The following is a 27,322-nucleotide window of genomic DNA, read 5'->3' on the forward strand; positions in this document are numbered from 1 at the left end:
AGTACAGACAGTAGTTACAGACAGTAACTAAACTGATCTGCATTCTGAATGCTTACAACGTGCTATGCCAGGCCATCCTTGATAGTGTGTATTTAATTTTAATTATTATTATTACTTGTTTATTTTACTTTTATTTGTTATTCTTATTACGTGGAAAAGAAAAACACATAATAAAGTCCGCACAAATCATTTCTTCTCATAATCTCCAGGCAATCAGATTTCGTTGTGTACATTCTGTTCTTTGCTGACCACGATGACGCAGATTGCCTGCGCCAAAATAGTCGCCCCACGTGAAACTCTGCTGTCGTCGCACACATATGGTCGCACATCCAGGAGGAAAACATGACAGCTATCTCTGTATCATGTGGAGAGTGGTTTGTCTGCAGTAGCGACAAAAAGCTCATTGCTGTTCACACCAAACAAGCCAGGTTGGTAAGAAACCTTGCTATGTATTATGCTGATCATCAAGTTATAGTTATACATTATCCTATGAGCTCAGAGTGGGACTGTCAGCATAGCTAGCTGAGTTAGCCAGCAAGGCGCAAGCAGACCCATCACCCCTTTTCCCCCTCACTGTATATGTTTGGGGTTTTTTTCCCCCTTTTTACCTCCTATGATGATTTCCTGTTTTTGGCTATAGAGTATATTTATACGTCTCTAATTGTTATGATGAATTGAACATGGTGGGCACTGGGCCCTAATGTAAACAAGTGTAATACTTTCGTCCACAGTTAACAGTTTTGTATTGAGTTGTGCTTGAAATGTACTGTACTTCTCCAATCTGTTAATACATTCATCAATCAAACATGATGATCCATGATTTATTTACTGTTTTATTGTAGGGAACCGTTCGTTTTTGACTGCAGCACAGCTGAGAAGAAGCCAAAGAACATAGAGGCTGACAGCCAAAGGTAAGTGGAGGCATTGTTGTGTTTCAGTCTGGTGGGAAAATGAATGATTTAATATGAGTAGCTCAGTGATTCTCAAGCTTATTCGTTTCAAGATGCCCTGTTTAATATCATGCTTTAGGGCAGGCCACAGACTCCCGTTTGCTATAAATTCTATCTCAGGGACCCCAATCTACACTGTAGATGTTATTTTAAATGTTAAAATAACAATGTTATTGTTATTATTGTCAATGTTATTTTAAAACAAATGGAACCAAATCCATCTTAAATATTAGACTAATAATTTCACTGGGGCCCCCAGACCCCACATTGAGAACCAGAGTTTGATGCTATTCAACAGTATGTTAGAATAACTAATCACAGTTACATTTAGAGATAGATATTATATAAACAGTGTAGATGCTTAAACAAACAGATGGCGATAGATCATTTATCTCCTGATATCATTTCTGCTACTTCTTGGGGAGATCAGATCAGTGAATGCACCACAAGAAGAACATTTCAATTGTTGTCTCTTATCTGTCAATAGTGACGGCTCAGAAGAAACAGGAAATGACAAGATCTTGGCCCTCGCTGTCTCTCCTTCTGGAAACCTGGCAGCGTTAACCGATGACAGCAAGCGACTGGTTCTGTTCCACACTGAATCATCATGGCAACATATCAGTACTAGGTACTAGGGGTGCAACAGTTAATCAATGTAATCTATCATAACAATTTATTCCTATTTTGATATGTCTTTATTGTTGTGCATACTTAAGTGATTCATCGATTCCTTCTTGATATGTAAAAATATATTAAATGCACTTGATTTAAATAAAATAAAATTATTTGATTGATCGAAAAAGTTAGCTATATCTAAGAAAATATCGATATGTGCAAATAACTGGTCCATATTTGGCAGTTGTATACAAGAGCTCATTATTCATACAAAATAAATGGAAGCTTCTGCATTAGTAACTATTTTAAATACAGTGATTTGAATTTCCCACCACCATCAAAGAACCCCTTACCATCTGACCCAGTTTGCCATTGAGATTATACATAGTGTTAACGTGAGCATAGATACCTAAGGTCTTCAAACTGTTAACATGGATTAAAGCCACAACTTTTTTTTGTCATTTGGATTCCATAGAAGCCATCATGTCTTCATGGAAGCATGTTGCAAAGCAAAAATATCCGATCTGCAAGCTTGTAGATAGGCTATTTTTGGTCATAAAAAAGATATTACATGTTACATGTTGTGTTCACTGTTTAGGTATCAGCGCTAGTGTGTGGTGGGGGATCCGTTTCATACTGTTTCACAAATCCCATGATAACCTTCGGTTTTCTTTAATCCATGTGTTAATAAATGTGTTTTTTTCAGGTGGGTTGTGAGGAGGTGCACCTCGCTGGTATTCACCCAGGCCGAGGATGTGCTGCTGGTGGCAGACAAGTCAGGAGATGTTTACTCCTTCTCAGTGGTGGATCCCCAGAAGGATGGAGAACTGAAGCTGGGACACCTGTCTATGCTGCTGTCTATGGTAAACAGTGTGTGATAGGGAATGCATGATTAATGACATTAATTGACATTTTGAGATGTAGGCTATTATTTGTGGAAGGATTCAAGCCAGTTAGCAAGGTAACTGCTAATTAATTTGGCTAACGATCTGAAACCGATAATTGTCACCTGACCACTTGCTCTTTGTCTTACAGACCCTCTCACCCAACGACAAGTACGTCATCACAGCAGACCGCGATGAAAAGATCCGGGTCAGTCACCTCAAGTCGCCTTACAACATCCAGTCATTCTGTTTGGGTCACGAGGAGTAAGTAACAAAGTGCCTTTCTACCACAACTCCAGTGTCCCTATTCTTGGCATGGCATAATAGACGAAGATTATGTGAAAATTGATTGCAACACAGTGAGCTTGAATTTTACCTACAACTACGGCTGTCACGATTACAAATTTAAGTTGATGTTAATTGTCACACAAAAAGTTGCGGTTGACAATTAAATTGTGTTTTTGGTATTGAGCATTATGAATAAAGAATACATTTCTGTCGATAAATACCAGAAATATACAAAGAAATTACTGACATATTCATTATTTTTATACTTAAGTGACACGTTGTAAGCTTGTACAACAACTAAACCAGTTTTAAGCATTACTATGAGGAAGTTTGATTGTTGTGCCGATAGCAAAATGCTGACTTGGTTTGTGTGTCCTTCCAGGTTTGTCAGTGTTCTGGTCATCCCATCAGTTCACCCACAGTGGCTTCTGTCTGGATCAGGGGTATGTGTGTTTGTGTCTCAATTTCAAAGCCATACACATACAAGTAACATGATGTTTTTACAGAAATCAACAGTATATTTTGCAGCGTCTAGTGTGAATAGCGCATCAGGTTGTTTTCAGGACAGGTGATTGAAAGGAGATGCCTGCACTAACCTAACATTTATGTTCAGGGAAATTGAGTTTACAGGCTGTTGGGCAGCCTACATTTGTGTCTATATGTAATTTGATGCGTTTCTACAGGATGGGACAGTGAAGTTGTGGGAGTACGAGTCAGGCCGGAAGCTGCAGAGCTGGGACCTGAAAGCACTGAGAGAAACGCCAAGTACCCAAACTGAGCATGAGAAGAAAAAGGTATGCGGGTGCATGAAGTGAGTGCCACATTGAGTGTCAAAGTGAGTTTAACATCGTTTAACGTTGTTTAATGCAATCAGATTGGACCTTTCTGTTTGGATGTATGGGCTGACAAGGCCAGAAAGGTTTTTGCCACTCAGGTGTTCCTGCATAACATCTGGGTATGATGATGATGTCACTGGCATACCCTCTATTGTCACTTGGCAATATGACAGCAATTGACACCCATCACATTTTGTTGTGTACAGTTTAACATAAAGGGTTTGCACACTCCGCACCTTAACAGCTTGATGTAAATAGATGGCTTCTTTACATTAGAGAGGCATTCCTCAATGCTTTATTATGGCAACAGCAGCTGTAAGCCAATCAGCAGCTCCCATGTACAGTACAGAACCTTTTCTGGGAACGGTGAAGTGGGAGGGTACCATAAACCCAGAGTCACATAATATACAGTTCAGTTTCACGCAGAAGAAATGTGCATTGTTTTTGGTTCCAATTTGGTTATAAGTTCTTCTTTCTGCACTTAGTAGTTCTAGCTACATTCTGGCTAACCCTAACTTTGACCTTGAAAGTACTTTTTATTCACCAAGACACACACTATTTTCAAATGATACTACTACTGTCAAATTGAACTTTCCCCGGTGTCTTTACTACTTGTAACAGCAACATGTGCGTCTCATTGTTTCCTAGAGGTATGCAGTCAGCAGGATTGCATGCTCCCCTGATGGAGGTCACGTAGCTGTGCAGTGTGAGAGGTCAGTCTGATAGGAGTAGTGACAACAATGACAACACCGCCACTAGAATTAGGGGTTTTATTTTCCACTACGCTACACCTGCCTGTATACTTTAAAGCAGTGATTCTTAACCTTAAGTCATCCCTTTTGATATGCATTAGGCCACAAACCCCTGTTTGATAACATTTTGTTTATCTCTGGGTCCCCCAAAAAACACTGTAAAAAACAAATGAGAGTGTACAAAATGTACAAAAATAAGGCTTCATTTGGTTCCTAACTAACAATCAAGCTGGATACCACCCTCAAGGACTCTGGCTGGCTGTCCCCGGACAGTGCCTTATAGTATTGTATTGTTACACGTGAGTTTGTTATTTAACTGCTACTGCACAAGTTTGTCTTTACTGTACTACAGTAGGTGCCTCACAGCAGCTGTTTGCAGCATAAGCTTGTTTAAAATACTAAAATGTTAAGCGAGTGGTGCATGTTACAAGGCATGTAGAGGTCGCTGTGTTGAGTTCAACAGTATAGATAATGATATGTGTTTACACATATTTTACACAAGTTAAACCCTGCTGTTGGGTACACCTACTGGTTGACAAGTGTTACTGCTTGCTCATGAGCATAATCTCCCCAGGCCAAGCAGGCGTTCATCGCAGTGGTACAAATTTGGTATCGGGAGACTGGTTTGAATCCTGGCTCCCTGTGCCAGATTCGGTGAGGTACCTGCCTACCACAGCAAAGTCTAGGGGCTCAAATCCACCGCGGTTCTTTCGGCTTGGCCGAGCGTCTATGCTGCGTGTTCTAGGGAGGGAAGCCGGTGGGTGGAATTTGTCACTGCACAGTATAACAGCTAAATTGGGTGTAACAGATATACAGATATACAACAGTGTAACAGATATACAACAGTACAACTAAAAGGATGTCTGGTCCACCAATAAAATGTGTTCCTACTGTGACTCCAGATTACCTGTAGTGCAGTTCTTCAGGATTGATCAAAGGGCCGAGGAGAGGCTGGTGGTCTGCAGCAGGGTGACCCTCCCCCACAGTCCACTCCATATGACGTTTGACCCCAAAGGCAGACTGTGGGTACTGCTGGACAGCCGTGAGGCACCGCTCCAGATCTACACACATGCCCAGGACTGCTGGGAGGTACCGGTATAAAGATTAATCCTTTGATGACTTTTTGTATAACTGGAACCAAACGGACCCCCAGTTTGGTTCCAGTTGTACACTTAAATAAACACTATATATTAATTACTAGTCAATGTTGTTAGTCAAGGTTTGTTATTTGTGCTAAATTGTTTGATTTGCTTGCCTCCTGTCAACGACAAGTGCACTCACTCATGCTAACCCAGTTTCTCACAATAGAACATAAAATGTACGCCTGACAAAGCCCCTCTCGTCTATCTAGTGCGACGCAGAGAGCTCCGAACTAAACCAAGTGATGGACTGTCTCAAGCCCCATTGGGAGGCACTTCAAGGTGAGTCTCTCTCTCACACACACACCTCCAGTCAGTCCAGTGGACCTGTCATTCTCACCTGGACCTGCTCCATGCATCTGTTATCACCACTACTTCTGATGAGGTTATAATAGGTTAAATACAGGACGTTTATTTAATTGCCCTCAAAACACTGCCGATGTTGATTAACAAGAGTATTGGATTCATATGTTCACCTTTTGACATTGAAGTTCAGTTATTTTTACAATAAAAAATTGTACATTGACAGTATATGTCGATCAGTGTCGGGTGGATTAAAGGAAAGGTGAAAGGTGGAAAGGAAATGCATCTATGTATATGTCATTTGTAAGTTGATTAGCGGTATACTGTGGTTACTTTGCGTATGCCCCGTTTGATGAGTATGTATCGTAGCAGCATATGACGTCAGGGTATAACTGGTTTAACTAGCTCTCAATGATGACGTAATAAAGATGTGGATTAAAGGACCCAATGCCAGGGTGTAATTGGTTTTCGATGGTGACGTAATGACGCTATGTTTTAGTATCGGGAGGATTAAAGGTAATGCCCCTATGTATACATGTATGTAATCTGACACCACTGCCATATCAAGCACAAGTAGTCATTACGTCATACGCTGGCACGGCGCATACGCATCAAATGGGGACATGGACGAAAACTATTACTTGCACGCTCTGCTTGCGCAAGTAATGAACTGTTGCACCTTTAGTAACATCAGGTTTGTACTAAAGTACTAATCCTTACCCTGTCCTGTCCACCACACCAGCTGGTGCAGAGACAGAGAGCTGCTTCCAGCACCTGTACAAGGTGACCTTCGACAACATGGCGTCCTACATGCAGAAGAAGCAGCAGCGTCTGGAGCAGCAGAAGACACACTGGGGGAAGAAGAGGCCAGCGAAGACCACCAACGGAGCGACCAGCACCAAGAAGAACAAGAGGAACAAGAAGCCCAAACCTGTTTCTCAAGCAGCAAGCTGAACACCATGTCAGCCATGATTGAATCACTTAGGTTATTGTTTCATTTGGGGAGGGGGGGGGGGGATTTTTGGCTGAATCTGAGTTGAATGAGTGTTTTGATGAAGAATGCTGAATTGTCAAATGGCCTATGTAGATTGTATATTTAATTTTTGTGGATTATAATGGGGTTGATTTATTAAAAAAATAAACCTTTTGCAACTAATACATGACAGGCAGCATGTTGACTATATATTTCTCAAAGATACTATGTCGGTTTATATGCAGAAACATTTCTGCTGTCGGACATTGTCTCCACCAACCATCAACCACCTGCCCCCAGTTTGGTTGTAGTGTGCTTGTATGCAAACATTAATCTGATTTCCATTACTTTGACATTTCATGAACAGAGAACAGTTTTACAATTCAAATAAACCTTTTATTTTTTTGTAGGAAAGAACAAAGGTGACTAGAAATCTGTACAATATGTAGAAAAAAAAAAGAAAAACCCAACACATTAAAAATAAAACGTTAACATTTATATATATATTATTTATAATGTAGCTAAATATTGTTCACTGAAGTAGTTTGTGCTGTACACATGTTGACATTCCCTGATAAGTCTTTGGATTGTCTGTCTGGTCCACAAACGACTGGAGTCCATCAAGTAGTTAATCTCGTTGCTCTGGGAAACCGCTATTTTACATCCACACTCAACCGCTGCTCTGGGATAGACTGTTCTTGCCTGGCACAATGCAAACTATCCATACCGCCCCAAACGTCGTCAAAACCCACTCATCGCTGCTCGTCGAGAGGCTAAAGGCCTGAAGCAAACAAGAACACTAAGCAATGGAAAGGGTTTGGATAGGTTGACAGACCAGGGTCTAAAAATCCAGTTCACTTCTTCCCCTGGTCTCACTGCATCACTCACTCTGGTGAAGTACTCTTAGGTGCAGGATTCTGAAATGGACAAATGACCACATATTTAACCCATTAAGGACAGACAGACCAGTCTTCTAAATGTCTTCTAAATCATGACGGTTTTCTGAAAAATATGGCAGTGATTCTCAAACTATTTAATGTCAAGGACCCTAGAATGTATTTGGCCGCAGAACCCCATCTGAAAATATGATGAAAATAATATATATTAAAAGATTCGATGTTTTCATGATTTAAAAAAAATAGCAGATCTAGGCTGCTGCGCCATGAGCTTATATCTGCTATGTTTCAACAGCTAAAGTTTAAAATAATTGTATATAAGTGGTTTTAAATAAATGCACCTTGGGTGTGCAGACCAATTCCTGAGATACCGTATGTAATTTTGACCTTGACCCCAAAGTGAAGGTTTCATGAAAATTTGTTATCAATTTTGACCTTGACAGTGACCTTGTGCTTTGATCTTTTTCCAATAGTTAATCATCTCAAATAACAGATCACAACGCTTGGCACCATGACGCGTTGTGAGCATATAAATTGTCTTTGTGCCATGCAACACTGACATGAAGTAAATAAGGCTTTACCTGGTTCCAACTTTACTTCTTCTTTGCTCCCAAGGTCAGGTTCTCACTCTTCTTTTTCTGTACCTGGAAAAGAAAGTTACATGTTGCATGCATGTAGAGCATATGTGCATGATGACCACATGGCTGGAGAAACAGGATTCAAACGTGCATACACTTACCTCGTTCATGGCGTCGTCGATCTGTTTGAGCTCCTCATATCTGTCCCGTGAATCTCTCAGAGGCTGCACCATCACCTCCTCAGTCTGAGGGAACAGCTGGTACACACACACACACACACTAAGATTACCGCAAATAACTTCAATACATTAACTCTAACCTCCCTGTCTTGACTCTTCACATCAGTCTAATTAGTATGGGGTTAAAGTTCTAATCTGGGATTGATTTAAAATGTATATTGTATCCATCTGTGTGGTAGAGCAGTTTTGCTGCTTGCGGAAATTGCGGAAATTGTAATTGCGGAAATGGTGGAAATGGAAATTGCGGAAATGCGGAAATGGTAATTGCGGAAATGGTTGAAATGGAAATTGAGGAAATTGCGGAAATGGAAATTGCGGAAATGGAAATTGCGGAAATTGCTCTTCACTTATAGCTATCTATTTTCAGGTAGATTGTTTTATTTTACTCAGTCAGCCATATCACTACTCATTTTTTTTCATGAAAAAGGTCATAGCTGGGTAATCTATTTTTAGGCAAATTGTGTTTATTGTATTTTATTTTACTCAGCCATAACAATTTATTTTCTGTTAACCAACTTGCTGGCTGGCAGGCAGGCAGACAGCTACTCATAGACAGGCAGACAGACAGACAGCTACTCATGGAGAATTGGACAGGCAGGCAGTCAGACAGCTACTCATAGACAGGCAGACAGACAGCTACTCATGGAGAATTGGACAGGCAGGCAGACAGCTACTCATGGACAATTGGACAGGCAGGAAGGCAGACAGCTACTCATAGACAGACAGACAGACAGCTACTCATGGACAATTGGACAGGCAGGAAGGCAGACAGCTACTCATAGACAGACAGACAGCTACTCATAGACAATTGGGCAGGCAGGCAGACAGCTACTCATAGACAGACAGACAGCTACTCATGGACAATTGGACAGGCAGGAAGGCAGACAGCTACTCATAGACAGGCAGACAGACAGCTACTCATGGACAATTAGGCAGGCAGGCAGACAGCTACTCATAGACAGGCAGACAGACAGCTACTCATGGACAATTAGGCAGGCAGGCAGACAGCTACTCAGACAGGCAGACAGACAGCTACTCATGGACAATTGGACAGGCAGGCAGGCAGACAGACAGCTACTCATAGACAGGCAGGCAGTAAGACAGCTACTCATTGACAGACAGACAAATAACTACTCATGGACAGACAGGCAGGCAGGCAGGCAGGCAAAGAGCTACTCATGTTATGTTATTATGTTATTATAACAGCTACTCATGTTATGTGCAATAATTTGTGCAGTTATGGAAACAGCTCTTTGTGTTTATGCAAGAAAATGTAACACATTTATTTATTTACATATTGTGTGCATGCACATTGTACTTTGATACATTTTGCGAAAATAAAGCAATTGAAAGAGAGAAGTTATCAAGTATCATTAATGTCGTAATTTTATCTACTGGCCCCTGGCCCCTTGCCATTTTTGTAATGTGGCCCACAGGTAAATCTATTTGAGTATCCCTGTGGTAGAGTATGGCAACGTATATTTGCTGTGGTTAGAGAAACTCCACCACCCTATTGAGTAATGTTGACCGGTGTTGTATGGGGGATCCAGGTGTGTTGGGGTCCTGGTTTTGTTAGCAGCATAGCTACTGAAATCCAACTGTCACATTATCTACAATTTTATTATATTATATTATATTTTATATAATGTCATCACTTGTGTAAATATACTGGGCTTCACGTTAAGCTGGTTCCTTTGATGTAGCTTTAAAAGCTGTCATTGCAATATCACTACAAGCGCCATGGCCATCGACCCATGTATGCTCACCTTCATGACCGTCTCAAACATGGGGATGAGGACGAACTTGATGAAGCCGATCTGAGCCGTTGGCTTGGTGACCTTTTCTCTGTCCATGAACGGAGCCACAGGAAGACCCTCTGTCTTCTCCCTGTCGCTCTGGAGAGAAAGAGACGCAGCAATGTGTCGGTGAAACATGAACTGCAGAAGGCATTTCTGCAGCATTAGTCAGGATAGTGCAGGGGTTCCCAAAACCTTTCCATGCCAAGGACCCCGCAAATAGCCAGAGCCTCTGTCCCCCCCCCCCCCCCCCCGCGCCCCAGATTACAAAATAGTAGCCTCTGCTCTACAATCTCACAACGTACTGTGACATTAACCGGCACCCCTCACCTGCATAAAGTACTCTTCCAGCAGGCAGTCCACCCAGGGCTCAGCCACCTCCATGGGTCTCACCTCGTTGGAGATGTCACAGCACTTGATCAACACCATCTTCAGCTGCAAGAGTTCAATACAGCAGTTATGGAAAAAAATCTTATTGGTTGCTTGTAATATCATGTATGTAATGTCACTCGTGCAGCTTATTCTACTTTTTCACATCATTAACAATCAACAATGTGGCGGGTGAGGAGTTGAACACAGTTGGAGACGGAGAAGGCATATTTTACGCAGCGCAAAGATGTCCCGTTACCGTGGATACTAGACGTGGTCGAATGAGGAGACTGAAGCCCTGATCAAAATGAGGACGAGTACATTAATCAATTGCTTAAGAAAACACATAAAAACACTGCAGTGTATTAGCCTACAGAATATTCTGTCTGTCTGTCTGTGCCGTAAACATGGGGTGCTCACTGTGTGGGGACTGGGGAGAAGGGACTTTCATCTCGATAAACTTGTAAACATTTTGCGCTGCTGTCTGTTATATTATATCAGTGTGCTCAGCGCTGTGCCTCCATGCCCAAAAGTGCGTGGCGTGGCTGCATGTGTATAGTGAGAGAGTGAGAGAGCTGGGGCAGTCCCATACGGCACGACACATGCACGTTATGAGTATAATTGTATCACCATAGATTTCACTGTGTTGTAGGCTAGGTTTATGAATGGAACACATTGATAAAGGTCCCCCCTGCTGCGTTTCCAATTGCTACGGATGACAGTGTGAAGGCAAACCGCAGCAAATTAAATATGCAAGAATCCCAAAATCTCCACCCATAGGCATGAGTCTACCGAAGTATTAGGTGAGAATGTGTGTATTCCAGAGTTCCTCAGAAGTGTTCCAGAGCGAGTTCCTCAGAAGTGTTCCAGAGAGATTAACTCAGAAGCACCAGATCTAAGAGACTAACTAAGTGTACCAGTGTCAGGGAAAGACCGACGAAGTGTGCCAGTTCAGTAAGGAGAAGGTCAATAATATAACATAATATAATATAACAACATAAGCAGTATAAAAAGAGGTACCCAAATCAATACACACTCCCTCCCACAAGCTTACACCAGCCCTTTGACAGCTGCCTACCAATATAGGAAATCGTCTCTACATTAGGGTTTGGGATAGTGTTGGTTTGGAAATATGGGAGGTCGGAATATTGAGATGTCGGAACATGAACTGTTCTTACACAGGTGACGTGCTCTTCGTCTGCGTAGTCAAAGCTCTCCACTTTCTGTCGGAAGGATTCCAGGATCTCTCCATGTCGTGCCATGTCTGTGGCCAGGATCAGTGTGATGGTTCCCTGCGAAAGAACATAATTATTACCACAATGATGCTGAACCTGCCTGTGGCGTGCATGCCTGCATTAAGTCATTGTTTTGTATTGTATCATGTATTTTTAATACAAATACAAACGTTACTCAAAAACGGAATGGTTACTTTACATATTACTCCCTGCCAAAACTAACTAGTTACTTATTACTTGACTTGACTTTTTTCCTCTCTCCCCCAGTAATTGCATCTTTTGTCCCAAAAAGTGTCACACTACCCAGTTTATTCCTGACAGTTTAAAAGGCCGCTCTTCCGCATCTGATAATTCACACGTACAGACAAGTGCACATCGTTTCTGTATTCGCTCTAGAGTCGGGATCCGCAGCCTGCAAAGCAACTCCATCCCAACCCAGTCTACCGTTAATATACACTCAAGCCCACAGTTCCACCAAGGCTTGAGAAAATAGTAACGAGTTACTTTTGGAAAATAATAACATATTAGTAATATTATTACTCAAAATGTATAGTAATTAGTTATATTACTAGTTACTGGAAACAAGTAATAATAATACTTTAAGTAATAAGTTACTTTCCAACACTGTTTGAGATACAAATGATCAGTTGATTACTAATATTGACACCAGGATATTGACCAGGATACTAGGTCAGCCCTGGTTCCTCTTATACAAAAGTATTACACATACATGTTAAACAGACCAAGGCCCGGCACGGACCTGAAGAACCTATATGGGCCCCGGGTAATGTCAGGTATTTGCGGTTCAGGTGCCCCCCCCCCCAAAGTAGTAGTAGTTGTAGTTCGACTATTTTCTAAATATTTTATACATTTGAAAACATTCTGCATAGTGAGTACTTTTATTTTCGGTACTTTAGGTACATTTTGATGCCAATACTTTTGTACTTTTACTCAAGTACATTTGGAATTCAGAACTTTTACTTGTAACAGAGTAGTTCTACCTTGCAGTATCGATACTTTTTACTTTGAGTCCCATGCAGGCCCACCTGGCGTATCTGTTTGAAAGCCTCTGAGTCCAAGTTGGAGAAGATGTTGCAGTCGGGCTGGTTAAAGATCTGAAAGGCCACGGCGCAGTGATGGTTCTCCAAGGGGGAGATGTCATTGTAGCGGACCGCCAGGTCTGTCTTGGCATTGACCTGGTAGCTGCAGGGTGGGGTCGAGAATGACACCAAACCATTGAAGATGAGGTCAATATCGTAATCACATTGACGCGATGAGGACTGTGGCATGAGTGTGTGTGTGTGTGTGTGTGTGTGTGTGTGTGTGTGTGTGTGTGTGTGTGTGTGTCGTACGTATTGTTGTAGCCAGGGTGATCCAGGTCATGGCAAACAGCAGCTGTCATTAGAATCATAATATCCACCTGAGTGAACTTCTCCTGAAAGACACACACACACACACACACACACACACACACACACACACACACACACACATTTAATCAAGGACTATAGTGTGTGTGTGTGTGTGTGTGTGTGTGTGTGTGTGTGTGTGTGTGTGTGTGTGTGTGTGCGTGCGTGCGTGCATGCGGCTTCATTAGCACATCAGTGGTGTGAGAGTCTCCTAATCACCTATTAGACCCCACCATAATTAAACCTTACGCACATGGTTGTCCCTGGCAACAGTGGGGAGGGGAGGAGAAGAGAGTTGGTTGTCCCCGACAACGAGGACAAGAGAAAAGAAAGTGTGAAGTGAAGTGAGCAGTGTCAGGGATGATGATGTATGATGCTGATGTATTGACCCACATCACGTCACAGGGGCGGAATTAGTAAATAACTAGATAGGTGCAATTCTGGGGAAAGTGCAGTTGCCATTGACCTGGATGGGAATTGTATTTTCCCATTCAAGTCAGTGGCAAAATAAAGTTTATCTACCATTAATAAATGAAGTCGATATAGACACCCAAACACACGGTAAAATGTTGAGCGGTTAGCGTTGCTCAAAAGATATTCACTATGTCTCATAGTGGTTTGTGTTTAAAAGTACTGTGCTGTGCTGTGCTGTGTGAGAGTGCTGTGTTGTTACAGTACCTGCAGACTGCAGAGACAGATCATACTGTACATCATCTGGGTGACACAGAAACAATGACGGAAGTTATGGAAGGGGTTGTTCCTGTAGTTGTCATGGATACTGAGCTACAGTGAGAGAGAGAGAGAGAGAGAGAGAGAGAGAGAGAGCAAATGATGAGTTATTTGGCCTTGTGATTTTACTGTAGAGAGGTGAAATATGGCTAGAGTAAAGTTTATTTCTTCTTGTTTGTTTCTGTGCTATAGAGAATAAATTGCACCTGTTTAAACAACACAGTGAAATGCAGCGTTAATTCACCTCGGATAGTGTAAAAACACAAAACTGTGTTAGTCAGTAATATCTGGTGGTTTCCCAGGACTGAACTTTACAATTAAACGACTCCTCAAAAGATCTTCCTGTAAATACCATAGAGAACCGAAGTCTGACATCGCTGCCACTAGACTAGGCAGAGTTCTTTTTTTCATTGAAAACACCATATGTGTCTGAATAGCATCATTGTATACATCGGTGAACCAATATTGTCCAGCGCTTGCTCCATACTCGCCCACACCTCTAGACCAGAAAGCACACTGGCTGGGCCAGGCTATGTGCAAGCATGTGCACATACCCGCTCAGCTCAGTGCTAGTTGAAATACTATTTTTTTATGTAATTTATAGATCTATTATTATTTAGTTGCATTCATTTGTTGTTTTTATTTTTGTTTCAACTAATTGATTGTACTTCCTTTTAGTTTGATATAAAAGCCATTCGCTATCTTTGTGTCTTGTCTTTAAATATGGTCAGGTCTCATCCGTCTGCCTGAGCACTGACCAACCTGTATGTCTGATGTAGGCCAACATCAGACCTTGAATAACTTAGGAAGAATTCTCAAGTGTCTAGAAGAGTCTAGACACTTGAGAATGGGTGAGTCTACCCACACATTATATTATACACCACTTGTAATGTTATGCAAAGCAGCCAGGTAGAGGTCTTTTGTTCTATAGGTGTTGTAGTACCGTCAACGCGCATTGACGACTCGTGCGGGCACGCACGTGCATGCAGCTTCAGAACTCTAATGTCTCAAGAACAGATCCTTTTTTTGCCGATGGGTTCCCCGGTTGCTTTAGGACTAGTAGAGCTCAGCTCCGCTAGGCTCCGCCTTCAGCACACCCCTGCTTACCAGCCATCTTTTCAGTGTGATGGGGTTGATGTTGAAGTCTTTGACCAGGCCCAGGTCATGGTACATGTGCTCCAGGCAACTCAGCATCTGGAAGCAGGGAGAATGATGCAAACAAATCTAAGAAATTCCATAAAAAATAATAATTGAGAAGTAGTGAAAATAGCTGATCTACAAGCGCTTGTAGATTGGCTATTTTCACTAGACAATTACAATTTACAATTTAGGCATTCACTCTAAATCCAGAGTGACTTATAGTAAGCAAGAACAACACATGGTAATACCTCAAATACATAGAAATAGTCATCAAGAATCATAAGGAAGCTACTGTAAGAACCTAGCATCTGTCTAACTGTAGAAAAGCTGTACAGTAAAGCTATGAGTATACACTATAGAGTGCTATGTCTACATAAAATGCTATCTAAATTACATACGTTTAGCCTTTGCCTGTAAGGTCGTCAAGGCTAGGGCAAGGGGGTACGGCAAGTGCTACGGGTGGAGTCTGAAGAGGTGGGTTTTCAGAGCTTCACTAGGTTTTGTCCCGGGCAAACATCTAATCTCTGTTTTGGGTCTCGACCTGAAAGGTTTGGGAACCACTAGCCTAATGCATACCAAAGTGGGGGTCCTGGAAGCTTTGAGAACCACAGCCATAATGGACACACACAGCATTGTAGAATCGAACACCGTCCGTCATTCCGTCACGCATACAGTCAACACAAAATCCTGTCTACGTGGTTTTCTGCTACTGTCGACCGACGCAACCTCGTGGGTATCGACCAATGTCCAAGGAAGGTACGATCAATAGATCGACTGATCAATTAGATCTATCGTCTCACCTCGTTGGGTTCCCATTGCCATGCATCAAATGTGGGCTGTCTGAGAGCTTCTACTGTCTCCTTAGACAAATAGTACTACACACACACACACACACACACACACACACACGCACGCACGCACGCACGCACACACACGCACACACACACACACACACACACACACACACACACACACACACACACACACACAGGTACATGGGTAGGGGAGGGAAGAAGAGAGAGAGAGAGAGAGAGAGAGAGAGAGAGAGGGAGAGAGACATAATGTTTCATATCAGTTCAGTGTTGGGGTCTTACCTCATTGACCTCCCATAGCCAGACTTCAAAGGTGGGCTTTTTGAGGGCATCTATGGTCTGCTTTGACAGCATGTACTGCAGGCAACAGAGCTCTCAGTTAACACTGCCCCACCTCCGCCTGGCTTAGGGGGGCCTTGCCTTCATACAGTTTCTACAATACATGCACACACAAACACACACACACACACACACACACACCTTGGCATACAAGTATTTTTTTACTATGTTCTTTAGTCCTTCCATTAACAGTTTACCAACTATTTCTACTGTCTTGTTGTATTCTTTTTGTCTTTGTTTTTCTGTTCTTCAGGGGGGGCTTTTGCAGAGGATGTCCAATTTGTTTGATTTAATCTCAAGTCATTGTCTATTGGCTGGCTCCTGAAGTGTAGGATCTGAATTCATTATTCATTATTATTGAGAACCGGTAAAAACATTTCAAAATGTGTGACCCCCAAACTCCTTTTGGTGTAGGTACAAAGCAGGGGGTCAGGAAGGTGACAGACAAGGGTCCAGAGACTATAACATGACTGCTACCTAGGAGGAACGCACACACACTCAAGATACGCTGACATATGGAGCGTGCATTCTTTTGTATAAATCTGTGCCACCGTGCCTTTTGATATCATTTTTTTTAAACTGTTAATAAAGTACTCAATCAGCATGATGTTCTCCATACCTTGGGGTAGGATGGTACGTCTCTGCGAGGAGTCAGCTTCTTATTGTCATCAGGAAAGCAAATGCCGCTGTAGGATGAGAACAAAAGAGACAGAACTGTCAAATACAGTAAAATACCGTCAAATACAGTAATATTCGTTCTGCTGTAATAGGCCTAACACACAGATACTAATCTCTACTGATCCAGGACCCATGAGGGAGAATTACAACTCTAATGAGAAAAACATCAAGACAGACCTCTGATCAGTATAAACAAAAACCTTGTTAAAATAAATCCCATGTCTCGTGTGGTCAGTATTCACAATAACCTTGTTAAAATAAATCCCATGTCTTGTGTGGTCAGTATTCACAATAACCTTGTTAAAATAAATCCCATGTCTCGTTTGGTCAGTATTCACAATAACCTTGTTAAAATAAATCCCATGTCTCGTGCTCATTTTCCACACACTCATTTAAATCCTTGTGATTCTAGAACAAGGAATATTGTTGCAATACAATGCAATACACCAGCTCAGTGGCCTTGTGGTTAGAGTGTCCGCCCTGAGACTGGGAGGTCGGGGTTCGATCCCCAGCCAGGTCATACCAAAGAAAAAGAAAAATGGGACCCAGTGCCCTGCTTGACTCAGCATCAAGGGTTGGATTGGGGGCATACTAGTGTCATGTCCAGGGGGTGTACTTGTACTTGTACATCAAGCTGCCTCACGCTACAGAAACAGGATAGGCTCCTGCCATATGGGCCTTATGGCTCGGCAATGCTATTTACTTACATGGGATGTTTTCTACTTTCATACTCAAGATGAGTGTAGATATTATATTAGGTGTAATAGTATACTATTATTATTATATCAACTATAGAGCACCGAAGTCTGACGTCAATATCGGTAGAGGGTGCAAATCCACGGGTTCATGTACTTTATATTTGCATTGTAATCCCCATAGGGGGATTTTAGATCGCCTCATATAATAACTGTGATTGAAAAATAAACATGTCATCCCGGCCATTACACTCATATGGATATGAAGAATGAACTGACTGAGAGACAACGCTATTATATCGTTACTGTTACTGAATTAGTTACATTTTCTCCAGAAACAGACTATAATCATAACGAGTGACTGACGGTCGTAAACGATGCAGAGACACCTCCCTGACAATAACGAGACAGCTTGTTTATTTTTGTACCACAATGCTTATATGAAACGATTTTAAGATGACCCCCATGTTATTCTCCATAGAGAAATTACTTCTGTGAACCAGGCAGAACCAGGGGATGAGCGAGTGATGTTAGGACTTCGGTGCTCTAAAACAAGACACAATGTTCATAGTTTAGGCACCCTCTGGTGGACAAAATTCAGACAGTGTGTTTCTCACTCGCTTAACTCAACTACAGTGAATCTAAAGTAACTTAAACTAGCTTAACTGAAATTAGGCTTTACATTATTAATTAATCAAACAATTATGTGTATTAAATCAGTGTCAGTATATTATTTGTAGTATATTAGTATATATATATAATAGTATATAAGTAGTGTAGTTATGTCCCCTCCCCCTCCAGTGGAGGACCCTGATGTAAACAAGTCTTAGTGCTTTTTCTGGTTTTATACTCTTAGAAGATTTTGTATTGACCTGTACTTTCCTTAAACTGTACCCATTCTGCAAACTGTTAGTACAATTTTCATTCAATCAATCAGTTCGAAAATAAATACAAATAAATCATAATAATAAAATAAAACACAATATAATGGCAGTGACACGCAGACATGTTATTAAAGCTAAAAGTGTGTTATTGGTTTTATGAGTATGAGCCAGTGTTGTGCCCTCGTCACCTGTTGTTCTTGGCGGCTATTTCCTCTCGCAACTTCTTGATGTCACTGCGACATTTCTCAATCTCCACCACTTTCATCCCCTCCACTGGAAATAGAGATAAAGTAACAAAGGGGATAGCATAAGTAGGTCGAGTGACAGTGAGTTTCATAACATTGAATGTCTTTCCTGTGAATGACTCACTGTGCTTCACATTACTATCCTCTGTTGTCCAACCAAAGCATATGTTTATTTTTTATTTTTAAGGAAGCCACTGGTTTCCATTCATTTAGAAATCAACATGCAGAGACCTTGCTTGAGATAAGTAATCCAATACAATGCAATTACACTATTATATGATATGATATGATATGATATGATATGATATGATATGATATGATATGATATGATATGATACGATATGATATAGTACTTTATTATCAGTTTGCACTGAAATTTGTTTTGCGACACAGTGGTTTTGTATGCAACACATATAAACACATTTGACATTTGAAGTTACGCTGTTCTCGCATTTAAATTAATTTAATAGCAGACTGATTTGAAAAGTCTAGCCAAAAGTAGTGTCTCTAGTAATTACATTCAAATGTCAATGCAGCAATGGAAATATCAACAGTAATTCTGCAGTAACAAATAGCATGATGTTACATCATCATGCTATTGCCATTATCATCAGCAATGGCATGGCAGTAATGTCGAAGTTATGCCATGATTTGCAGAGCTATATCAACCTAATAAATCAAATGCGTGCGTGTGTGTGTGTGTGTGTGTGTGTGTGTGTGTGTGTGTGTGTGTGTGTGTGTGTGTGTGTGTGTGTGTGTGTGTGTGTGTGTGTGTGTGTGTGTGTGTGTGTGTGAATGTGTGAATGCGTGAGTGAGTGTTACACCATCATTAATATTAACAGCCCTTCTCGCCTGGTGTTATCAGGACTCTTTGAACAGTCTCTTTAATGTACTCCACGTCCTCTCTGGCTCCACACTGTCCAACCCATGGACCCAACAACTCAACATTTATAGACTTCAGTAACTGCCGTATTATGTTGTATTTTCTGTATTGTATTGTATTTTTTTATTGTATTATTTATTTATTTAGGGGCGATGCTCTATTACTGGTGAGCATAGAAAGCAACAACAACAACAACAACATTATTTCACTTAAAAAAAAAACGTTTGGCCATCACATATTAGGACAATGTCAGTCACCAGAAAAAAAAGGTATTTTCGATGAATTTATCAGAGTTTGAAGTTACAATGGGTTTGTATAGGAAGGGGGTGGGGCAGTTAAAATGAATATCAAATAACTAAATACTCAATCGAGCAATTTAAGAGCTGTCTGGGGTGTTCATATAAGCCTGAGTAGACGATAACGTTTTTTTTTAAGTGAAATATCCCTTTAAATGAGAAGAAGCCAGCTGCAGAGTCGAGAACTCTATAGCGTGCTTCTGTTGATGTCTGTGTGACAGCACGCAATCTGGTGTTTCCTGAGAAAGGGATAAGGGAGCAGGTGCTGGAACGTTGTGCCCAATGCCCATTTGCATACACACACGCACACACTCAACCCACTCATGATAATGCACCCACTGACAGCAGCAAGGCACATGATGCACCTACAAGCTGCCTACACATACGTACAAAAATGCGAGTACTTTTTCCACCACTGCTACTAGACCACTGAATGGTGACGTAAATTGCCCACCCACACAAAGGATTCCAGCTCCGCTGCCTTGCAGGCAAATGAGAAAGACATGGGGTATTCAGCAATGGAATGCCATCGGCCGCCCTGTCCAGATCATCATGCTAATCTTAATCTCACCAAACCCAACAGCGCTTAACCTTAAACCACAGCAAACCATATAATTTGAAGCAGCTATATACAGTAGAAATTTGATTAGGACCCCAACCAATCAAATGCCATTAGAATGTGGCGGTTCCGATCATGGCATGGCTGAATATGGAATGACCTCCCCAGGTATAGATTTCCTCCCCATCTTCAGCTGCAGTCTGACAACTGTCCTCGGTTATTGGCATCTGTACTTGTTGACTATTTAGATAGATGATTGTTGGTTACTGTTCATATATCCTACTGTATGTACTGTATGTTGTTCATAATAAGTATGTTTGTTGACTAGGGTTCATGATGTTTACATGCATACATCTTGCACTTTGTCTCTTTGCACTAAATGGTGAATATCCACTGCCAAACTGAAAATGCAAAACAGCTATAAAATGATTAACTACCGATGCTAAAGCCTGATTTGTGCAGTTTTGCGCAATGACAATAGCCGATCTATAAGCTTGCATCACTGTGGTTAAGAAACTTCTTTTCTGCCAATGAAAAAAAAGCTAGCATTATGTCACTTACAATTTGACTGCATCTGAAACAAAATAACAATGTTCATTCCAAAGCTCAGTCAGTGTGAATACTGCAGCACCACGCACTGCACAGTAAAACAATTCAACCTTATGATATCAAATTAGAGGCTTTGATCTTTCATCATTATTGGTCTGGCAAGGTCATCGGTTTCTATGGCCTTTATCCAAGAGCGTCATAAACATAGGAGCATGGTTTTAAATTAGCCTGGAAACCAGACGAATATACCAGAGGAAAAAAAACAAATCCCTGGGGAGATTGGTCTGGCACTCCTCAGTTTTAATTATATTTCGCTCACCCCAGTGATAGGGTGACCAATCAAAGCCCACTTTTCAAAGTATGACTTTATTGTGACGTTGGAATCTGTTTGTAACCAAATCTTGGAAATAAATCTTCCCCACCGAAGTTCCAGACTAATATCTACGCAGTGATATTAGTCTGGCCATGCCAGGCTAATTTTAAATATATACAGATATTTACATTTGTCCACCACTACAGGATCAATTACAATGTCAATATCTGTGCTCTGGTTTGTTTTTAGAACATGCACACAATCTTGGCTGCAATCCGGAACATGTTTTCATGAATAAAACCTTTCACCAATATGTATGTGCAGTAGAGTATGAATGCGATAGAACTAGCACATCTGCAGTGGTTGTATTGGAGGGGGTCTCATTATGTTTCCATTGAGAAATTTAGACCCTGGTGTCGGAAAGGACAGCTAATGGTTGATGGAAGTAGTGCATGAAGCTCATAAGCCCAATATATTCCTGGCCAAGGGTAGAGTCCCTCTTGCCTGAGTTGTATTTGATTTCCCAAATTCCCACACGGGAGATCGGGCAGTTGAAATGACCTGTCAGGAAGTAAACATAAAACCTGCTTTATTGTTTCAATATTGTTTATAACTTAAGTAGCAGCACTCCACAGTCCACATCTGCACTGTATGCTATGAACACATAACAAATCTTAATGAGTCCCTATACTCATTCACAATTTAGTGTGAATGAGGCCAGTCTGGGAAGTATGCTCTAATCATTGCAAAACGATTACTGATTAAATGTTCCCGGAGGGCATCTCTGTAAAGATCACCACGATCAAAAAAACAAAACAAGTTGGTCCCACTGACCGGACGGACAGCCTGTCGACGTGTCTTTATAGAGACGATTTTATAGCCCCATTGATGCAATTATGGGATTACAGTGTGAACTTGTGAAGCCTTCGGATGCTATCGCTGTGCAAACGCAAAGCAGGACACAGAGAGGTCAGGGGCCTCTCGCAGAAACTTCCTCCTCACAGTTAATACAAAATGCAACTCAAACAACAGGTGAATGCAGCCAGCAGCCAGCCATGAAGGTCACGGATCATGTATTTTTCGTGGAGGGAGGGTGGTTGCCCAGCGCTGCATTGCATAATTCTATAAGCAGAAGGGCGATACATTCTACTTCTATGATTCTCAAAGTGGGGTTCTGGGACCCCCAGGGAAACTGGAGGTGGGCCCCAGCTAAATCAGTAGGGGTGGCAGAGGCTCAGGATGTAGAGCAGCTGCTTGGGAAATGGAAGGTTCCCCGTTTGATCCCTGGCTCTGCATGAGTTAATGTTGAAGTGTCCTTGAGCAAGACAATGAACCCCTACTATCCCTGCTACCCTAACTGTAACTCTAACTATACTATGGATATTCAACCAAAATATTTTCAGATGGAGGTCCGCTGCCAAATACATTTGGGGGTCCTTGACATGAAAATGTTTGAGAACCACTGTTCTAGTTCAATGTTCAGACAAATTCCTAATAACTGGAGGTCAATAGCAGACCACATACAACCTCTATCACTACTTATCTAATCATAGACTCATAAACAGTGCTGCAAAACAGCTGAATTAAGATATCCCAACTGGAGGTATGCAGTTATCTCCACACAGCTATGCACCGATCATGGAAATATCACTGTAGGGTTAAATAGTCCTATTGTTGGCAGGTCCCCACAAGGAAATGGAGACATGGAGGCATATAACAGATCAATGGAAATACATCTTCACAGTGGTTCAATTATTATTATTATTATTGCGACTGTAGGTCGCAGATTACTATGAAAACCTAGAAAACCTCTCGTTCCATCATCCGTCAGTCACACCACCATATATGGCCATCAGTCCATCAAGCCTCGTGACACGCTCTATATATGGCCAGACCTCATCAAACCCTATACAGTGTACAGGAGGGTGTACAGTGTACACTCAAGACATTGGCCCCGCTGCCACCCTTAGATCTCCATATATGGAGCTGACCTGTTCTGACATTCCATATGTTGATCTGACCTCATCAAACCCTGTACACTCAAGACACGTTCCATCCATATATGGCCATACAGAATTCATTCCATATGTTGATCTGACTGACCCCCGCATGCCAAAGCGCCAGCGCTCTCCCAGCAGTCTGCCGTCACCCAGGCGGATGTGTGCACGCGACCTTGCGTGCGTGCAATTGCATGGTGGTCAATGCAAACTGCTGGCTGCGTACATTGATCCAGTGGCGGACAATATTGAATGCAAATCTTCTGAGTTAAAAGCAAATATCCTTTTCAAACAAAGCATAATGCGGAGAACAAATTTTACTGTGGTACGGTAACATGTGTGAAAAATGAGAGACATGCGGTACTTTCGCCCTCTCTACAGAACAGACTTGTCGCAACAAAGTGACGGTGGTGGGTTTTACTCACGCTCCACTCTCTTCTCCAACATGGCCAAACGGTTTGTCACCTCGGTTTTCAACTCGTTGATCTTGAATGCTCTGTAAATGGTAAATGGTAAATTTATATAGCGCCTTTATCCAAGGCGCTTTACATACACATTACTTTGCAGATTTTAAGATTATAATTACAAAACACACAGTAACCACTTCAGCCCTATACACATTTTGGCCATTTGAAAATAGCTGATCTACAAGCTCACAATGCATTGTGAGGTGCACTGGAACAGTGTCAACCATCCAGCTGTTTAGCGAGCGATGAGCCCTGTCGGCAAGTCAGTCTGATCACAGACGTATGCATTATCACTTTATGTATATGACTATGAATAAAGTTATAAACCAATTGTTTTTGCATTGTCTGGCGCTATCACTTATGCACTATACACTTACAGTACATGTTTGATATCCACTTCTAAACAACGTCTCTTACTTGTACAAGAGGCTGTTGTCCTGTTATGCATATTACTTCTAACTATTAACGGATCGCTGCTAATCAAGCTTGAAAATAATTTCATGCACTCTATTATACCTGTAAACTTGTGAGTTTAAGTGTGCACTCACCTGGTAAACTGCTCGGCCACCTGCATCAGTACATTCTGAAATAGTTCCTCTTTGTCTGCGAGGGAGAGAGAGAGATGTGGAGTAGTGTTACACACACAGCACATAATAAGATACATAAACATTGAGTCAACACACAAGAGTGAACTCCCTCGAGCGTGTGCACTCTGTCTGTCTTTGTCTCTCTCTCTCTGTCTCATGCATGCGCAGCCAATTATGGTAAACAACAGGTTCAGTCAGACAACTCAAGGAGGATGTAATATATATATTTATTGAATATAAGATAATCAATGCAATATATTTATTATGGTTTGGCGATGTATTGGATCTGCTTTTTAGGTACTCAGGATCAAGCGCATCAGTCCCGACCATAGGGACTCTGAATCCCCCCGTACCTAAAACAGTAGATCCAAAATGACAGGTGGTAGCTGGGGTGGAGGTGGGTGCGCACTTGTATACCGCAGCATAGAGTATACAAGAAAACAGCAAGCAGAATTGAGCGCAGCCAGCAAGACGGCAAAGGATGTACAGCAGCACGCTGATACACCGGCAGTGGGCAAGCAAGAAGGCAGAGGAATGCAAACCTCTGGTTCAAGTAGCCGGTATGAGAGATGGGGTGAGCTGTGATTGGCTAAGTGCATCATGCGGATGATGCTGCGGTGGCCCAATTAACGGCCGGCGCGCTGACTGAGGTTCCCTGACTGAACTTGCTCTGCGCATGTCTACGACAGGCACAAATGCTCATTTGTTTGACACTCATCTGGAACATTTCAGTATATCCTCGGCCGCAGCAGGAGACATACAGTATCGATAGTGGCTATGAACACAGGTACATACAGTATCGATAGTGGCTATGAACACAGGTACATACAGTATCGATAGTGGCTATGAACACAGGTACATACAGTATCGATAGTGGCTATGAACACAGGTACATAAAGTATCGATAGTGGCTATGAACACAGGTACATACAGTATCGATAGTGGCTATGAACACAGGTACATACAGTATCGATAGTGGCTATGAACACAGGTACATACAGTATCGATAGTGGCTATGAACACAGGTACATACAGTATCGATAGTGGCTATGAACACAGGTACATAAAGTATCGATAGTGGCTATGAACACAGGTACATACAGTATCGATAGTGGCTATGAACACAGGTACATACAGTATCGATAGTGGCTATGAACACAGGTACATACAGTATCGATAGTGGCTATGAACACAGGTACATAAAGTATCGATAGTGGCTATGAACACAGGTACATAAAGTATCGATAGTGGCTATGAACACAGGTACATAAAGTATCGATAGTGGCTATGAACACAGGTACATACAGTATCGATAGTGGCTATGAACACAGGTACATACAGTATCGATAGTGGCTAAGTATGAACACAGGTACATAGGGAGAGGTTATGTAAACTAAATATTGAGAGATGAAGATAAAGAGGGAGTCAATAGTCAGAAGGACAGATGGAGAGGCAGAGGAGAGACAGAGCAAGAGAGAGACGGACGGGGACAGAGATACAGAGAGAGAACGATAACTGCAATCTTGTACTTGATGATCTTACCGTGGATGAAAAGCAGTCTGAAAAGTGAAAACGTGTGCCAGCATATATGCTTACAACTTCCAATTCCTCTTGCCGCGCACAGGGGACAACAAGCCAATGGCACAAATAAAGCCTGACACCTGGACAACACCTCTTTGTCGTGGGCAAAGTTCAATCGGGCAGGTCAATAAACTCAAAGCTTACAGGAACTTGTAAAAAATAAAAGATCACACTCGTACCGGCCAGCGCTTTGAGTCACACACATTCCATCTCCGGTTCAGGTCAAGAGGAAGAGGCTCAAAATAGAATCATTAAAATGTGCCTCTGTGATTGATTAATTTGGCCTAGCTGGCACAAGAGAGCAGAGTGTCACTGAAATATAAAAAGCATTTAAGAAATAGCAAAAAAATAAAAAAAATAGGCAATCTGAGATTGTAGACTACTGCTTGGCTATTTTCACTATGAAAGTATGACATAGGGTGTAAATGGTGAGGTGCAGGTGGCATACAGTACACAGAACCTTTACATTATTGGTTGTTTGTGTTGAATTAATATTACACGAGAGGGCACTAGGCTTGGGTTAATTTTCGATACTATCGAGTACTTGTGATATCTCCTCTCAACAATGTATAATGCAATATACAATATACAATATTGCAATATAAAATATCTGTACCCTGTCTCTGTTTATTGTAGTTTGTACTACAAAAATGCCTTAAAAACTAAAATTGAGCAAAGTGTTTTTCCATCACTTGCCCACTTCCCTTTTCTCTTTTATGGGAGCAGTGGAAAACTACAGAATTACACAGTGTGTCATGTTGTCAGAATATTGTTCAGACACGAGCGACTGAGTGAGTGAGTGAGTGAGTGAGTGAGTGAGTGAGTGAGTGAGTGAATGAGTGACCGACGGACCGACCGGTCACTCACATGAGAACAATTAAATCATGGCACATTAGGAAGAGATAACATAAAACATAGTTATACAGCTCTGGTCTGCAAGAGTGGACTGGATGGATGTGATAGTAAATGCTGTTTATAGACTTGTTTTGTTTCCTCCAAGTGTGTGTGTGTGTGTGTGTGTGTGTGTGTGTGTGTGTTCATACACTGATGGCGGCGGAAACCATGCAATGTACCAACCAGCACATCAGGAGCAATTAGGGGTTCAGTGTCTTGCTCAAGGACACTTTGACACCAACTCTGGGGGAACCCGGGTTCAAACTGACAACCTTGCGGTTACCATCCAGCCACTCTACCCCTGAGCCATCGGCCCACCGCCGCCCACTAGCTAGATGGTAGATACTTACCATCTAGCCTTTAATTGCCTTTTAATAAAAAACACTGCTGCATATGAATTGCCTAAGTGCTC

General features: G+C 41.7%; 2 protein-coding genes across 3 annotated transcripts in view; one reads left to right on the top strand and one right to left on the bottom strand.

Moving 5' to 3' along the window:
• The first annotated feature begins 227 nt into the window (after window positions 1-227).
• Window positions 228-7,648, top strand: wdr4 (WD repeat domain 4). 2 transcript variants are annotated; one of them, XM_080785161.1, is made up of 12 exons: window positions 228-428; window positions 843-911; window positions 1,438-1,578; window positions 2,272-2,428; window positions 2,601-2,713; window positions 3,120-3,180; window positions 3,421-3,531; window positions 4,222-4,286; window positions 5,228-5,414; window positions 5,677-5,746; window positions 6,510-6,728; window positions 6,804-7,648. In XM_080785161.1, exons 1-11 carry the CDS (start codon window positions 343-345, stop codon window positions 6,719-6,721), a joined length of 1,272 nt encoding a protein of 423 aa, XP_080641287.1. In that variant the 5' UTR covers window positions 228-342; the 3' UTR covers window positions 6,722-6,728; window positions 6,804-7,648. The 2 variants fall into 2 exon arrangements, with proteins under 2 accessions (XP_080641287.1, XP_080641286.1); XM_080785160.1 differs by having other exon boundaries at window positions 6,510-7,648.
• Window positions 7,649-8,217: 569 nt separating this feature from the next.
• Window positions 8,218-27,322, bottom strand: part of pde9aa (phosphodiesterase 9aa) — a 31,406-nt gene continuing 12,301 nt past the window's right edge. Inside the window, exons 5-18 of the mRNA XM_080786428.1 lie at window positions 24,397-24,451; window positions 23,807-23,877; window positions 18,728-18,812; window positions 16,902-16,968; window positions 16,226-16,300; window positions 15,099-15,185; window positions 13,941-14,045; window positions 13,206-13,288; window positions 12,900-13,056; window positions 11,797-11,910; window positions 10,580-10,684; window positions 10,220-10,348; window positions 8,376-8,471; window positions 8,218-8,280 (exon numbers count right to left, since the gene is read on the bottom strand). Of these exons, the coding sequence (XP_080642554.1) occupies window positions 8,230-8,280; window positions 8,376-8,471; window positions 10,220-10,348; window positions 10,580-10,684; window positions 11,797-11,910; window positions 12,900-13,056; window positions 13,206-13,288; window positions 13,941-14,045; window positions 15,099-15,185; window positions 16,226-16,300; window positions 16,902-16,968; window positions 18,728-18,812; window positions 23,807-23,877; window positions 24,397-24,451 (1,280 nt within the window). The 3' untranslated portion in view covers window positions 8,218-8,229. The remainder of the gene's footprint in view (window positions 8,281-8,375; window positions 8,472-10,219; window positions 10,349-10,579; window positions 10,685-11,796; window positions 11,911-12,899; window positions 13,057-13,205; window positions 13,289-13,940; window positions 14,046-15,098; window positions 15,186-16,225; window positions 16,301-16,901; window positions 16,969-18,727; window positions 18,813-23,806; window positions 23,878-24,396; window positions 24,452-27,322) is intronic.

Source organism: Protomyctophum bolini (genome assembly GCF_963924005.1).
Source record: "Protomyctophum bolini genome assembly, chromosome: 16".
In the NCBI taxonomy this organism is placed as follows: domain Eukaryota; kingdom Metazoa; phylum Chordata; class Actinopteri; order Myctophiformes; family Myctophidae; genus Protomyctophum; species Protomyctophum bolini.